At 43.4% G+C, this 17653-nt stretch overlaps 1 protein-coding gene across 1 annotated transcript; it reads left to right on the forward strand.

Annotated features, from left to right (window-relative positions):
- The first annotated feature begins 7991 nt into the window (after window positions 1–7991).
- Window positions 7992–9741, forward strand: LOC124150066. Its single transcript, XM_046521969.2, has 2 exons — window positions 7992–8016; window positions 8522–9741. Exons 1-2 carry the CDS (start codon window positions 7992–7994, stop codon window positions 9739–9741), a joined length of 1245 nt encoding a protein of 414 aa, XP_046377925.2.
- Window positions 9742–17653: the final 7912 nt, after the last annotated feature.

Below are 17653 nucleotides of genomic sequence, written 5' to 3' on the forward strand. Positions count from 1 at the left end.
GAGGTGAGGGGAGATTCAACTCAGGCATACATGAGGTGAGGGGAGATCCAACTCAGACATACATCAGGTGAGGGGAGATCCAACTCAGACATACATCAGGTGAGGGGAGATCCAACTCAGACATACATGAGTTGAGGGGAGATCCAACTCAGACATACATCAGGTGAGGGGAGATCCAACTCAGACATACATGAGGTGAGGGGAGATTCAACTCAGACATACATGAGTTGAGGGGAGATCCAACTCAGACATACATGAGTTGAGGGGAGATCCAACTCAAACATACATCAGGTGAGGGGAGATCCAACTCAGACATACATCAGGTGAGGGGAGATCCAACTCAGACATACATGAGGTGAGGGGAGATTCAACTCAGACATACATGAGGGGAGATCCAACTCAGACATACATGAGGTGAGGGGAGATCCAACTCAGACATACATCAGGTGAGGGGAGATCCAACTCAGACATACATCAGGTGAGGGGAGATCCAACTCAGACATACATCAGGTGAGGGGAGATCCAACTCAGACATACATGAGGTGAGGGGAGATTCAACTCAGGCATACATGAGGTGAGGGGAGATCCAACTCAGACATACATCAGGTGAGGGGAGATCCAACTCAGACATACATCGGGTGAGGGGAGACCCAACTCAGACATACATGAGGTGAGGGGAGATCCAACTCAGACATACATCAGGTGAGGGGAGATCCAACTCAGACATACATCAGGTGAGAGGAGATCCAACTCAGGCATACATGTGGTGAGGGGAGATCCAACTCAGACATACATGAGGTGAGGGGAGATCCAACTCAGACATATATTAGGTGAGGGGAGATCCAACTCAGACATACATGAGGTGAGGGGAGATCCAACTCAGACATACATGAGGTGAGGGGAGATCCAACTCAGACATATTTCAGGTGAGGGGAGATCCAACTCAGGGATACATCAGGTGAGGGGAGATCCAACTCAGACATACATCAGGTGAGGGGAGATCCAACTCAGGCATACATGAGGTGAGGGGAGATCCAACCCAGGCACACATCAGGTGAAGGGAGATCCAACTCAGACATACATGGGGTGAAGGGAGATCCAACTCAGGGATACATGAGGTGAGGGGAGATCCAACTCAGACATACATGAGGTGAGGGGAGATTCAACTCAGGCATACATGAGGTGAGGGGAGATCCAACTCAGACATACATCAGGTGAGGGGAGATCCAACTCAGACATACATGAGGTGAGGGGAGATCCAACTCAGACATACATGAGGTGAGGGGAGATCCAACTCAGACATATTTCAGGTGAGGGGAGATCCAACTCAGACATACATCAGGTGAGGGGAGATCCAACTCAGGGATACATCAGGTCAGGGGAGATCCAACTCAGACATACATGAGGTGAGGGGAGATCCAACTCAGACATACATGGGGTGAGGGGAGATCCAACTCAGACATACATGGGGTGAGGGGAGATCCAACTCAGACATACATGAGGTGAGGGGAGAACCAACTCAGACATACATGAGGTGAGGGGAGATCCAACTCAGGCATACATCAGGTGAGGGGAGATCCAACTCAGACATACATCAGGTTAGGGGGGGGGTCCAACTCAGGCATACATGTGGTGAGGGGAGATCCAACTCAGACATACATGAGGTGAGGGGAGATCCAACTCAGACATACATGAGGTGAGGGGAGATCCAACTCAGACATACATCAGGTGAGGGGAGATCTAACTCAGGCATACATGTGGTGAGGGGAGATCCAACTCAGACATACATCAGGTGAGGGGAGATCCAACTCAGACATACATGAGATGAGGGGAGATCCAACTCAGGGATACATGAGGTGAGGGGAGATCCAACTCAGACATACATCAGGTGAGGGGAGATCCAACTCAGACATACATGAGGTGAGGTGAGACTCAACTCAGGCATACATGAGATGAGGGGAGATCCAACTCAGGCATACATGAGGTGAGGGGAGATCCAACTCAGGCATACATGAGTTGAGGGGAGATCCAACTCAGACATACATGAGGTGAGGGGAGATCCAACTCAGACATACATGAGGTGAGGGGAGATCCAACTCAGACATACATGAGGTGAGAGGAGATCCAACTCAGACATACATGAGGTGAGAGGACATCCAACTCAGGCATACATGAGGTGAGGGGAGATCCAACTCAGACATACATGAGGTGAGGGGAGATCAAACTCAGGCATACATGACTTGAGGGGAGATCCAACTTAGGTATACATGAGGTGAGGGGAGATCGAACTCAGACATACATGAGGTGAGGGGAGATCGAACTCAGACATACATGAGGTGAGGGGAGATCCAACTCAGGCATACATGAGTTGAGGGGAGAGCCAACTCATACAAACATGAGGTGAGATCCAACTCAGACATACATGAGGTGAGGGGAGATCAAACTCAGGCATACATGAGTTGAGGTGAGATCCAACTCAGACATACATGAGGTGAGATCCAACTCAGACATACATGAGGTGAGGGGAGATCCAACTCAGACATACATCAGATGAGGTGAGATTCAACTCAGACATACATCAGATGAGGGGAGATCCAACTCAGACATACATCAGATGAGGGGAGATACAACTCAGACATACATCAGGTGAGGGGAGATCCAACTCAGGCATACATCAGGTGAGGGGAGATCCAACTCAGACATACATGAGGTGAGGGGAGATCCAACTCAGACATACATGAGGTGAGGGGAGATCCAACTCAGACATACATGAGGTGAGGGGAGACCCAACTCAGACATACATGAGGTGAAGGGAGATCCAACTCAGACATACATGAGGTGAGGGGAGACCCAACTCAGACATACAACAGGTGAGGGGAGATCCAACTCAGACATACATCAGGTGAGGGGAGACCCAACTCAGGCATACATCAGGTGAGGGGAGACCCAACTCAGACATACAACAGGTGAGGGGAGATCCAACTCAGGCATACATGAGGTGAGGGGAGATACAACTCAGACATACATCAGGTGAGGGGAGATCCGACTCAGGCATACATCAGGTGAGGGGAGATCCAACTCAGACATACATGAGGTGAGGGGAGATCCAACTCAGACATACATCAGGTGAGGGGAGATCCAACTCAGACATACATGAGGTGAGGGGAGATTCAACTCAGACATACATGAGGTGAAGGGAGATCCAACTCAGACATACATGAGGTGAGGGGAGACCCAACTCAGACATACAACAGGTGAGGGGAGATCCAACTCAGACATACATCAGGTGAGGGGAGACCCAACTCAGGCATACATCAGGTGAGGGGAGACCCAACTCAGACATACAACAGGTGAGGGGAGATCCAACTCAGGCATACATGAGGTGAGGGGAGATTCAACTCAGACATACATGGGTGAGGGGAGATCCAACTCAGACATACGTGAGGTGAGGGGAGATCCAACTCAGACATACATGAGGTGAGGGGAGATCCAACTCAGATATACATGAGGTGAAGGGAGATCCAACTCAGACATACGTGAGGTGAGGGGAGATCCAACTCAGACATACATGAGGTGAGGGGAGATCCAACTCAGATATACATGAGGTGAAGGGAGATCCAACTCAGACATACGTGAGGTGAGGGGAGATCCAACTCAGACATACATGAGGTGAGGGGAGATCCAACTCAGACATACATCAGGTGAGGGGAGACCCAACTCAGACATACATTAGGTTGTAGAAGGCTGAGATCAGATATAAGGAGAGTTTTAGTTCAAACATAAATGAGGTTAACGGAGATCCAGCTGAAACATACGTGAGGTTAGGGGTGGTCCAACACAGGTTAGGGAAGTTTCATTTCAGACATAAATAGGGTTAGAGAAGATACAGATCAGACAAACATAAGGTAAGATGAGATTCAGCTCAGACACAAATGAAGTTAGCGGAGATCCAGCACAGACGTACATGAGGTTCAGGAAGATTCAGTTCATACATAATGATGTTCGGGAAGATTCAGTTCAGACATACATGATGTTCAGGGAGATTTAGTTCAGACATAAATGATGTTTGGGAAGATTCAGTTCAGACATACATGATGTTCAGGGAGATTCAGTTCAGACATGCATGATGTTCGGTTAGATTCAGTGCAGACATACATGATGTTTGGGAAGATTCAGTTCAGACACAGATGATGTTCAGGGAGATTCAGTTCAGACATACATGGTGTTGAGGAAGATTCGGTTCAGACATACATGATGTTTAGGGAGATTCAGTTCAGACATACATGATGTTCGGGAAGATTCAATTCAGACATACATGATGTTAGGGAAGATTCAGTTCAGACATACGTGATGTTCAGGGAGATTCATTTCAGACATAAATGATGTTCATGGAGATTCAGTTCAGACATACATGATGTTAGTGAAGATTCAAGTCAGACATACATGATGTTCAGGGAGATTCAGTTCGGACATAAATGATGTTCGGGAAGATTCAGTTCAGACATACGTGATGTTGAGAAAGATTCAGTTCAGACATAAATGATGTTCGGGAAGATTCATTTCAGACATAAATGATGTTCAGGGAGATTCAGTTCAGACATACATGATGTCCTGGAAGATTCAGTTCAGACATACGTGATGTTCTGGAAGATTCAGTTCAGACATACATGATCTTAGGGAAGATTCATTTCAGACATAAATGATGTTCACGGAGATTCAGTTCAGACATACATGATGTTAGTGAAGATTCAATTCAGACATACATGATGTTCAAGGAGATTCAGTTCGGACAGAAATGATGTTCGAGAAGATTCAGTTCAGACATACGTGATGTTGAGGGAGATTCAGTTCAGACATAAATGATGTTCGGGAAGATTCATTTCAGACATACATGATGTTCAGGGAGATTCAGTTCAGACATACATGATGTTCGGGAAGATTCAGTTCAGACATAAATGATGTTAGGGAAGATTCAGTTCAGACATAAATGATGTTCACGGAGATTCAGTTCAAACATACATGATGTTCGGGAAGATTCAGTTCAGACATACGTGATGTTCAGGAAGATTCAGTTCAGACATACATGATGTTCAGGGAGATTCAGTTCAGACATAAATGATGTTCAGGGAGATTCATTTCAGACATAAATGATGTTCAGGGAGATTCAGTTCAGACATACATGATGTTTGGGAAGATTCAGTTCAGACATACGTGATGTTCAGGGAGATTCAGTTCAGACATACATGATGTTGAGGGAGATTCAGTTCAGACATACATGATGTTGAGGGAGATTCAATTCAGACATACATGATGTTTGGGAAGATTCAGTTCAGACACACATGATGTTTGGGAAGATTCAGTTCAGACATACATGATGTTTGGGAAGATACAGTTCAGACACACATGATGTTTGGGAAGATTCAGTTCAGACACACATGATGTTTGGGAAGATTCAGTTCAGACATACATGATGTTTGGGAAGATTCAGTTCAGACACACATGATGTTTGGGAAGATTCAGTTCAGACATACATGATGTTGAGGGAGATTCAGTTGAGACATAAATGAGGATAGCGGAGATCCAGCGGTCGTCGTACACATCAAGACGGAACAAAGACTACTGCATCAAAAAAGGTTATTAATCCATATACACATGATACAATAAAAAAACAATACTCATTAAAAGTATAGAATCACAATAATCATCATACTGTACTGTCGCTTTTCAACTTAAATATAAGATAAGATGTAATATTCTGAAATAATATTTGAACAATACTGTGTTTCCTCCGATATAACCTGTGACTATCATGCATCTGTGGCTGGTGTGTGAAATGTTAGCCCGTCACGCACCCGTTGTGCATTTCTGTCAAATGTTTTATTTGTTTGTTGTTTAACGCCGCACATACTACCGCTATATGAGGGTCCTCACTCAATAATCGAGTCTGGGCCAGACAATCCAGTTATTGACAGATTGAGTACCGATCCACGCAATTGGCAATCAGTCAATTCACCGAAACTGGCCATCTCGTACGTCCAGCATGGACTGAATCCCCCACAGGGACACGCAGGGTGCAGATAAATACACTGACATCATATTAAAGTGCCACCTCGTTACACCCGTTTAAGATAGAAGAAAGAAATACTACAGTACAAATATAATAAAACCACTACAAATAATACGCAGTAAAACGTAACGAGCCACCACATGCGGAGTTACCCGAGACTATAAAAGATACACCAAAAAACCATCGATAAAATAATAAGATCACACAAAAAAAATATTATATAAAATATCCGATCATTTGGCGATAATGGCACTTCAGGTCTTGACAGATAGTAAACATATGTCGAAGCCGGAGAGTTTAAAACCTACACACACAAACATTATTCAGCATGTTTTGTTTATGTGCGGATCTGCAACAAAGACGTTCCTGCAAAATATCACGCTGTGAACTTCCGCGCCTACTTTGAACATGGCTGTAAACAAAACTATCCGATAATGCGACACGCACCGAGACACACATGAGGCCCACCCTATATCGATTGACAGATTGTTACTGGGTGTACCACGGTGTTTACTGCAGTTTCCGCGGAAGTTCGGGGAGCCAAAGCGGTGATGCAGGAAAGCGATTGATTGGATGCTAATTTAGCTCACCTTTTGTGAAATCTCGGCTTTACTGTCACCAATCTAAAAGCCATTAATGTTAGAAAGTGTTTTGACATCATTGTATGAAATTGTCACTTGTCTCAAGATAATTGCATTCCGCAGGTGAACGTGAGTCCAACTTAATCAAGGCCTGTAAACAGAAAAAAATATGTTTAAATGTTAAGCATTTGTTTTATCCCATAGACTATTAAAGAAAGGTTTGGTAGTGCACGGAATATCGGAATATCGGTTGCTGTATACACTTAGTTTAAAATATATATTTTCAGCCCTATACAGTGATACCTCGATAACCTGGACGGTACAGATCAAAGTATAATCGTCCGGATTAACAAATGTCCGGATGAACGAAAGTACGAATCAGTAGAACGGAACCTGTGCCATTATAGATTAAACACAAATAAATGTTTTCCTATAGACTTCTACACTAACGTTATATATATCTTTTTCAATAACTGAGCATTCAACAGCTATTACATGCATATGTGTGCACAGTGTCGCCTTAAAGAAGCAATAAAACAATTGCTAGCTTAGCCAGTAACTTTTCCGAGTACAGAAAGCTGAACACACTACCCCCAGGTCCGCACTGAATGTCACTTGCTTGAAAATATCATTCGTCACCACTCGTCTCTTTCCGCAACCTGCAAGAAGACTCGTCCCCCAATCGATGAATGTTACGACAAACCAATCAAAATGCGCGTGTGGCTTCAAGTACTTCGGTCAAAGAATCCCGCAGGAATAATGTTTGAGTTGACACATGTCTTGCATCTAAAATATACTTTAGATACAGTTAAATGTGTTCAATCATACTGTATAATACTGTAAGTCCTGATGTGTTTTAAATAGCATCTGGAATATATATGACATGCGGGACATATACACAAATCATTACACAACGAGTTGGCATTTCAACTATGCCCGTTTACGCTTAGACGGAACCCAGTCGCAAAAATGGCCACGCTATTCGGCTTGTACCGGAATAACACGAGTTGGTCACGAATGTGAAAATATTTGTGGTTACATTCAGCACAAGTCATCATACCAATAGAGACAGCACTAAAAATAGAAAAAAACATGGTCAGTTTTAATCACTGGATGGATGTGTATTTGTAAAAAATAAAATACTGATAAAAATCATCCAATCACAGCTGACAGGTGATTCAATCCGCTCTTATTCTGTTTTGGTGTAGTAGAACCTGTATAGAAAGTCCAAACAATTATGGTCCGGTGGGGATGACGTACGAACGGGTTCCGGACTAACGAGGTTTCTCTGTACGTGATATAAATACCTTCCTTGTTTTCACTGTAGGTGTATCCCTCCACTGATGGTGGCATCCAGTCAGAGCCAAGGTAAGGGAAGGTTTCCTGACAGACTCTAAGAGACCGACATTTCCTTTCTCAAGATAGAGAACATGTCAAAGGAACAGTTTTCAAATTATTTTTCCCCCAATTTTTAGAGCCATTCACTGTTAACACTCCGACTCCCACACTATCAGAAATTCTCTGTAAACGGGTCTATAGTGGTCAAATAGGCAATGCTTCTCCGTACTGGAAGGGAGTGGTCATTTATTATTTGGGCTTGAGACTGGTCTTGGGACTGTATCACATTTTGCTGAACCCACCCCATTTTATGTACCATTTAATTCATGACCCCCCCCCCCCCCCCCCCCCCCCCCCCACACACACACACACACACCCCAGCCAATACACGTTACATTTGTTTCAGGACCACAACCCCCCTCTTATAAGTGATCAGTCCCTCAAATTAACCAAAATGAAATTATTTATTTATTGAAAGTCATACTATTACGCCCTTTCCATACAGATGTGATACATTTCCACATCAATATTTCAGAGGACCATCGAGGTCAGGAGTTCATCCTAGCCTTCATCAATGGCCATGTCAACGAAAAACACTATGCTTTATACTTTTGGAGCGAAGAGGCTGCCGCAGTAACGACAACAAGCGACCACACTAATTTCTTCAAAACAGAAACACTAACCCCACTGTCTCCAAAATCCGTTTATATCCCAGGTTCCGCCTTTGAGTATCTCGGAGGAATGACAATGGCCATTGAGCGGAAAGTCGTGTACGTAACGTCAACGAAACCCATATCGTTGTTCGGGTCCAGCTACAGACAAGAAAGCGGCGGGACTTTCCTCGCCATCCCGGTTAATCACTTAACCGGACATTATGTCCTTGTGTCCAGATCAGCCATCCCTGCCCCGAGTGAGTTCATCATCGCTGGGACACAGGACAATACAGAAGTAACCATCGCCCTTCGCCTCATCACTGGGAGCTGTGGCAGTGATGGACACACGGACGGAACCACCATCACGAAGACCATCAACCGCTTTGACGTGATTGGCTTAACATGCGGAGGGGATTTCACAGGCACCGTCATCACCAGCGACAAACCAGTGGCAGTGTTTTCAGGAAACCAGATGGCAGCATTACCTGGAACCTCACCCAAGGCGGACCTTCTGATGGAGATGATGATTCCTGTTGAAACCTTTGGAAGCAGTTACATCATCACAACAACATCCCAGAGTCCCACTGGCACCATCCACAGAGTCGTTGCCCATTTAGACAACACAACGGTGACAGTTGGGGGTCAAGCTCAATTCGTCCTGAAAGCTGGAAGCTTCCTGGACATCGACTCATCAACAACAGGCACGCAGCTGCTCTATTCCTCCAAACCAGTCCTTGTTGTCATGTACGGTACTTTGGTGGTCGGGGGTTTTGGGGACGTATTTATGGCGATTGTTCCCCCCACTAACCGCTTCTTCAGCAACCCCTGGTACGACTATACATGGCTGTTGGTGACATCACTCAACATCTACGTCACCGTGTACTACAACGCCACCGCCTACCCTGGGGTTACATTTAGCGCACCTGATCAGATTGAACACATCCCTGGGAGTGACCTTGCTGTGCTGTCAGCTCCTGCCCTGGATGTGAAGGGGTCATCTTTTGAGACACAGGTCCAGCATCTTGGAATGGTCATCTATGGACAGAAGAGTCACGATGCTGCATACGGATTTCTGGGAGGGATGTCCTTTGGTTCGTATTGATCATTGTCCGGCGTCATTCTGATAGTTCTAAATAGTATTACGCAATGTGCACATGTCGCAAAGTGGCCCGTGAAGATCCGGGGTAGAATAGGTCTTCATCAACCCATGCTTGCCGTAAAAGGCGACTATGCTTGTCGTAAGAGGTGACTAACGGGATCGGGTGGTCAGACTCGCTGACTTGGTTAATGCATGTCATCGATCCCAATTACGTGGATCGATGCTCATGATGTCAATCACTGATTGTCTGGTCCAGACTCGATTATTAACAGACCGCCGTCATATATCTGAAATATTGCTGAGTGCGGCGTTAAACAACAAACAAACGAACAAACAAACAAATGTCTCAAAGTAGTCACAATACCAAAGGCAACTTTCATACAAAACCAGCAGCTCTTAAAGGCGTTTTCTGTTGGGTATGTTCTATGTTTGCAATATTTTTACTGAATGTAGTATTGCCTGAAATAAGCAAATGGATATATATTGACTCCGAAGAAAATGTGTTGCGAGCTTAAACACACAGAGAGACTGAACTATATGTTAAATAAAAACAACAAGTTTCAATGTTAGTAATCAATTGAAATGAACTATATCGCACACAAGCCCCCAACACTTCTAATTAAGAAAAAGGCAATCAGTTAAATCTGATTGTGAACCCAATATAATTGATATAATCGATTTTTTAAGGTGCGATTTGTGTTCCAGCATAGCGAACAACATCAATAAGTTTCAGTATTCGTGTGGCCGTGATCGTTTAACCATCTTCCCGAGGCAAGGGATTTAACAGACTATAACAGTCCAGTTTCAACCCTTCCACGTCTCTCCTATTGACCAATCAGATTCCACTTGTATTTGCTTAAAAAATGGCGGCGCAAGGCCAAGAAGATCGTATCAATAATCAAGATCTACATTGTAAAAAAACGGATCTCATCTCACGGAGTGAAATAAATTCACCTTAACACGCTGATTAAAAACAGAAGTGGAAAATATTTGTCGACGCCCAGTTGACGGTAACATGTTATGCATATCGTTAAATTGACCGACATCTGAATGCAGTAGCCACGTTGTATACGAACCGGATGTCGATTTCGTTACGTGATTTTCATTGGACGATGCATAGATCCGTTAGTCCAGCCGTCGGGAAGACGTCGTTTACAATGAATAGTGTGTTCATATGAACTCTTTCTTGTAAAGGAATACAGTAAACTGCCGAGCATAGGAAAGTAAACACCCATCTTTGACCGTGGCTAAATATATACCAAACTGGAATGTATACTTTCTTTTTCCCGGCAGTTTTGTACCTGACAGGTTTAAGAAATTTACAGATTCCAGAAATATATTGTACAATTATATATAATTGCAACAGCGTAATAGATGTGAGATCAATCGTTATTTTCCTGTTGATCACAGCTGCCGATCCATGTGTGTCCGTCCCATGCTTGAACGACGGGAGGTGTGTGACCGATGGGGGGTCCTTCCACTGCCTGTGTGGAGCGCGGTATACTGGGTCGACATGCGAGACGGGTGAGAGTAATTACATCTAAACCTTTTTAATCCGGACACCTCGATTTCCGGACGACCACTGTTTTCAACATCTGCATACAATGGATCTGACTTCGTGATTCGTTAATCCGAAACTTGGTTAGTCCGGATTTCAGCAGACTTACTGCCCGAGATGAATGATAAGTAATCCAGAATTTGCTTCCTGAATGCATCAATCTTTATGTCGTGTTAGTACTTTACCTAGCTGTTATTGGTGTTATGTGAAACAATACTGTGATGCGAAGAGCCTTTCCGTTTCGTCGGATAATCGAGACTGGTTGTTCTCTGGTCTTTCGTCTTTGTGTCCGTGAAGATTCGGGGTTAAAATTGGTCTTAAGCAATGTTTGTCGTAAGAGGCGACTAACGGCATCGGGTGGTCAGGCCTGTGACTTGGCCGATGCATGTCATCGTATCCCTATTGCACGGATCGATGCTCATGATGTTAATCACTGGATTATCTGCCTCGGTAGATGGCTGTCATCGTAACCCAATTGCTCATGATGTCAATCACTGGAATTTCTGGTCAACTTCGATTATTTACAGATCGACGTAATAAAGCCCGAAACAAATAACAAGGCATACTTCTTTCCATACATACTCATTTCATGTTCGGTCACGTACAACCTTATCATGCCCTTGTGCTCTGTTGTAGTTGTCGTCATCACCGCGACACGTGACAAGACATGGAACATCTACGTGACACATAGGAATCAAGTCAGCGGATGTTCGGTCGTCATGACAACACATGCGGCGACCCCAATCGACTGCGGCGTGCAGTGCAACTCAAGAGAAGACTGCACAGATTTCAATATGGCGGAGCAGCCGGACATCTTGAACAATTGCCAACTCCTATCGTGCACTGGGGGATATATGTTGTCAGCATCGGGAAGCTACACCTTTCATGAGAGTGTAATCTAGATCCTGTTCCTAGATACCGACCTTTTAATATTTTCGTTGAGGCCTTGGGATTTTTTTGTGATTCAGTGAATTTAGTTTAAGGCGACTTTGAACAGTATTTCGGTTGAACAGTATTTCATGGTAGGTCAGCTTTATTTTGAAGTTTAGTATGTTGTAGATGTTTACTTCCTCATGAAACCCACGAGCACCAGTATAGTGCCAACAAACCTACAATTCTAATCAGGGATACTTAGGGATTCGAACCCACTATCATGTTTCTGGCACGCAACCCTGCAAATCGATTTTTCAGTTTCATGTGAAAAAAACGTCTCAGGAGTTGAGTGAGTGAGTGAGTTGGATTTAACGCCGCTTTTAACAGTATTCCAGTTACATCACATCATGTCAGCTTAATGTGGGAGGAAAGGCCGAAGTGATGCAGGTCTCAGACGTTTACCACTTCGGGGAAACCCACGAGCACGGGTATGGTGCTGACAAACCTAGAAACATAATCGGGGCGAACCCGGATTCGAACCCACAATCATAGGTTTCTGGCGTGCCCAAGGGACGCAACTCTGCACAGCGAATCGCGGCGCCTTAGACGACTGGGCCACCGGTGCCCCCTGTCAGCAGTTGACCATATCGGTGAGCTAAGAGGGACAAATCCCTTTCCATATTCATAAGAAATCAATTTTACGATTCCGTCAATATCATGAACATGTGTTTATAAATGGCTATCAAATAGTGATGGTACCAGATGTTCGCGTGAATATGAGCGTATCCTGACCCATCAGTGGCACCGGTCACAAACACATCCAAAGGCAAGTTAATTGTTCACCTGAAAATACACGGAAACAGTTGGTACAAGTCAAAATAGGGAATTGCATCCGACTTTTGTCACTGACACTTCAAATTTGGCAATGTTCTCCACATGTCTACAATAAAACCTTTTGAAAGCTTTACAGAGGCATTGAATGTTGTGAACCTTATTCACGAGCACGGTACGAACCGAATACTTTTCATTTCACAACTCGTTTTGCACAACCAGCATGTCCATCAAACGTTATTTTAAATTCTGACGCAATTTCCACGCCCCCCCCCCCCAATGGTTGTAACGATCGCTCGTCAGGTTCAAAAGCTCGAAAGCCGGGTTGGATTCCCCACCAGAGTACAATGTGTGAAGCTTATTTGTTGTGCCCCCACCTCGATATTGCTTGAACGTTGCTACAAGCGACGTAAAACCATATTTTTCGTAACAAATTTCAGGAAAACAAGACTTGTTTGCCGATTACATACAAAATATACTGAAACCGTCTGAAAACATAATGCGCAATCGATTTTTGTAATATTTGGCAAAATGGCTACAACAATCTTATAAAGTTGATCTGTTTATTTATGCATGAGGTAATCAAACACAACTTATATATAATTCGGGTTCGAATCTCATTCGATTTTTTTCGAAATGGACTTGAGCACAAAAGCACATAATTTCTAAATGCCTCAACATATGATTGTTCGTTTTTATTGTGTGTCAGTATACATCGGCGAAGTCAACGGATGGTTTCACGTCCCATAAAAAAATATTTTTCGCGTCATCAACCGTGGCTACCGTCTTAATTTCATAATTCCATAATTCTAAACAACACACTCATATGACTTCACGTCATGATAATAAAGCTTAGAAAACACTAAAATACGCATTTATCTATCAGCGAAAAGCTAAAATCATAATTCTCAGCTAGACATAAAATAGTTTCTCGATAGCCGCTCCCCTATGGGTAATATAAAATAAAAGATCATCGCATTCACGTTAATAATGTGTACATGCATCAGGCATGATAACGCCGCAAGATGACATCAAAGTACTGAAGTATTACGCTACCGACGGCTGATTAAACCCAAGTCAATGGTTTATGTATTGACAGCAAACACAACCCCCTATTAACACTTCATTTCGCTAATTGCATGTCTTTATGATTCGTGTTCGCTGGATACAAATGACAACATGTTTAATAATTCTGGACTTTAGCATGCCGGGACACATGTATCGATTCCTGTCTTAACGTATGTGCTTCTCAAGCTAATGGAAGTTCAATCAAATATCTGACGTTATCTCCATAAAATTTGGACGTCATGCAACCAAAAGGATAAAATGTTTCTCATATTTTTTTTATAAACTAGAATGCTTCATTTATATACCGCAACACCCAGTGTGACGCTCCAATTAAATTGAATTAAGTGGAAATTGTTCACAGAATTGTTTCTGATACAGATAAATCATTAATGCAAGCCATCGCTTAATCGGCAAAACATGTCTCAGAATAAATTACTCATGATCGTTATCGTCAATGATTTTATCATGCTACATGAAAGTGAGGTGTGGTGTGGTGTGGTGTGGTGTGGTGTGAGTGTGTGGTGTGGTGTGGTGTGGTGCGGTGCGGTGCGGTGCGGTGCGGTGCGGTGTGGTGTTGTGTGGTGTGGTGTGGTGTGGTGTGGTGTGGTGTTGTGTGTGGTGTTGTGTGGTGTGGTGTGGTGTGGTTTGGTGTGTATGTGGTGTGAGTCGCTGCATTCGGCCTCCAAGAGTTAACATGCTGTTCCCATGCAAGTTGCCTGCCTGATGGATCTATCAGCTCTGACACTGACACAGTGCTACACAGCTGTAACGTCAGTTCAGTCTCTACTCCCCGAAGTGATTCACAGACAGATACAGGGACAGCGATATAAATCTACTCATATCCATTGTAGCGGTACGTAGAGTTACTTGCAGCAAGGAAAGGCAAAACTCCTGGGGTGGATGCTACTTCAGCTGAATTGGTTACAACAGTAAATGAAAGTAAATCTTAAAAAAATATTATGTGTTGCTGCAATACAATACAAGTCACAAACACCTGCAAAGACAAGTCACTTATTCTCCTGGACAAACCACGGAAACATCATGGTACAAATATAGTGTTACCATTCCTCACTATTGCATAGCAAGAAACACATTGTGTGCATCAAAAACATGGACGTGTATCAATAATAAGTGCCAATTCTACAGGTAGTATATTTGGCAAAACGTATTGACACAGAGCATTATTGTTAATCAGAACGTTTAGACTCTCACATCGGCATATATTTGAACTCACCACCAATCTCAGTATGGACAACGCTTATTGAAGAGACCGCCTCCGTGGTCTAGTGGTAGAGCGTCGGAAGGACAGGGGTTCGATCCCCGGCCGCGCCATGCCAAAAGACGTAAAAAGATAGTACTTGTTGTAACCCTGTCTGGCGCTCGGCATTAAGGGGCTAAAACAAGGGCTGGTCGGCTCGGAGTCAGTATACTGTGTCTGAGCGGGATATTCATGTTAAACTGCGGCATGGTATCTCAGTGAGCTAGCACTATAAATCGGCATCAATCGGACAAGCAGCCACACACACACGTGCATGCACGTTGCTATGTAAGTGCCAAAATCTTGGACGCGACGTTAAACCACATTTCACCTCACCTGATTGAAGACCTACGAAATCAGAAGCTGAAGCAGTCTATTTTATCATCCAATCATTTACAAGCAAGTTAGGTTTCTTTTTCATATCTCCGTTTCATTTGCATTGGTTCCAGATCACAAGAAATTCTAAACGTATTTTTGTTACTTATTAACAAACGTTATGAATGCATATGCGATAATTACATTTATATTTTAAATCTGTTCAGTTAATGTTACAGTAAGGAAGAGGTAGCCACCTTATATCCGCGGTTGTAGTAGGTGTTCGATCTGATAGTTCTTGAATTGAAAACACAAGTCCGTCTGTGGGTTCGCAACGTTTGATTGGGGCTCGGAAAAAAGTTTGTGAAAAACCTGGCAACTGTCTAAACTTGAAATGCCCTGCGGCCGGGTATTGCGCTGTTTGCTTTTATATGATTTATTGTATCGTGCAATATGTGACACGGCTAAAATATTTTTGTTGTCGTTGTTCTTCTTCTTGAAGATGTCCTAAATGTTTTCACTGAGAGCGTGCTATACGCTCACCTTTTCGCGAACACCTGGTATCATTACTATGTGATAGTGATTCATAAACACATGCTCAAGATATAGTCGGAATCGTACAATCGACTCTGCTTTATGCAGAGATTTCTATTGGATATTAAAAGGGCTTTGTCGCTTTATTTACAGACGTCTTCTTCTTCTCCTTGAAGATGTCCTTAATGTTTTATACTGAGAGAGTGCTTTACAAACATTGTATAACCATTTTCTAAAAGATTAAGGACCATGACGTGTCGTCTAGTGCCACCAGAGCACTACAAAGAAAGGCCTTATATTAGCTGACGGGAAAGCAGCTTGTCTCGCTGGAGTTGCAAATATTTGACCCTCAAAGCCTGTTCGGTCAAGAGACATCATACTTGTCTTTTACTAATCATAGTCACGATGGAGTACATGCTGCCATGTGTGTTACATGGGTTCCCTCCCAGTCAGACAGGCCATTTGTCATACACCTTGTTATGCCAATCGTCATACAGTTGAGTAGGGGGGTAATTAGAGCACTCACCTTAAGCTGTAATGGTATGACCCTACGCTCTGAGATAAGGTCTTTGTCACAACAACAATGTTAAAGTCATAAATGACAACAGACTCCAGAGACTGAAACATCTACTGACCCAAGGAAGGAAAAGTCCAATCCAGTTCCTTGATGCTGCGGGCGGTCGGGTAGCCTAGTGGTTAAAGCGTTCGCTCGTCACGCCGAAGACCCGGGTTCGATTCCTGACATGGGTACAATGTGTGAAGCCCATTTAAGGTGTCCCCCGCCGTGATATCGCTGGAATATTGCTAAAAGCGGCGTTAAACCATACTCACTCACTCACTCACTCACTCACTCCTTGATGCTGCATGTCACCCATTGAAGCTTGGATAGCCATTATCCGCCATTATGATGCTTTGAATGTTGAATTATATTATCAATTCTCGTTAAACATGGTTCATATTTATAATAATCTGTTGAATAAACCATACTAATTTATTAATTACTTTTCTGCTTTACAATTTGTTTTCTTACATTCTGTAAATGAATTAGCACAAGATCATTCATAATTATAATCCTGGTGTTCCCTATAATTATCATAATAATTCAAACTTAAACATAAACACAGTTAATGATCTGTGTGGAACAGTCCATATTGATAGGTAGAAGGCAGGGGGTTAGGTCCAGTCATGCATATCCTATGTTGTTATAAGCTGTATGACACATGGCCTGTGTGGAACAGTCCATATTGATAGGTAGAAGGCAGGGGATTAGTGGTCCAGTCATGCATATCCTATGTTGTTATAAGCTGTATGACAAATGGCCTGTATGTAACAGTCCATATTGATAGGTAGAAGGCAGGGGATTAGTGGTCAAGTCATGCATATCCTATGTTGTTATAAGCTGTATGACAAATGGCCTGTATGACTGAGGGGAGGATACCGTTACATGTAGGACCCCCAGTCAGACCACGATTAAGGCA

The sequence above is a fragment of the Haliotis rufescens genome, unplaced genomic scaffold, assembly GCF_023055435.1.
Source record: "Haliotis rufescens isolate VD_foot unplaced genomic scaffold, xgHalRufe1.0.p SCAF_25, whole genome shotgun sequence".
NCBI classification, from domain to species: domain Eukaryota; kingdom Metazoa; phylum Mollusca; class Gastropoda; order Lepetellida; family Haliotidae; genus Haliotis; species Haliotis rufescens.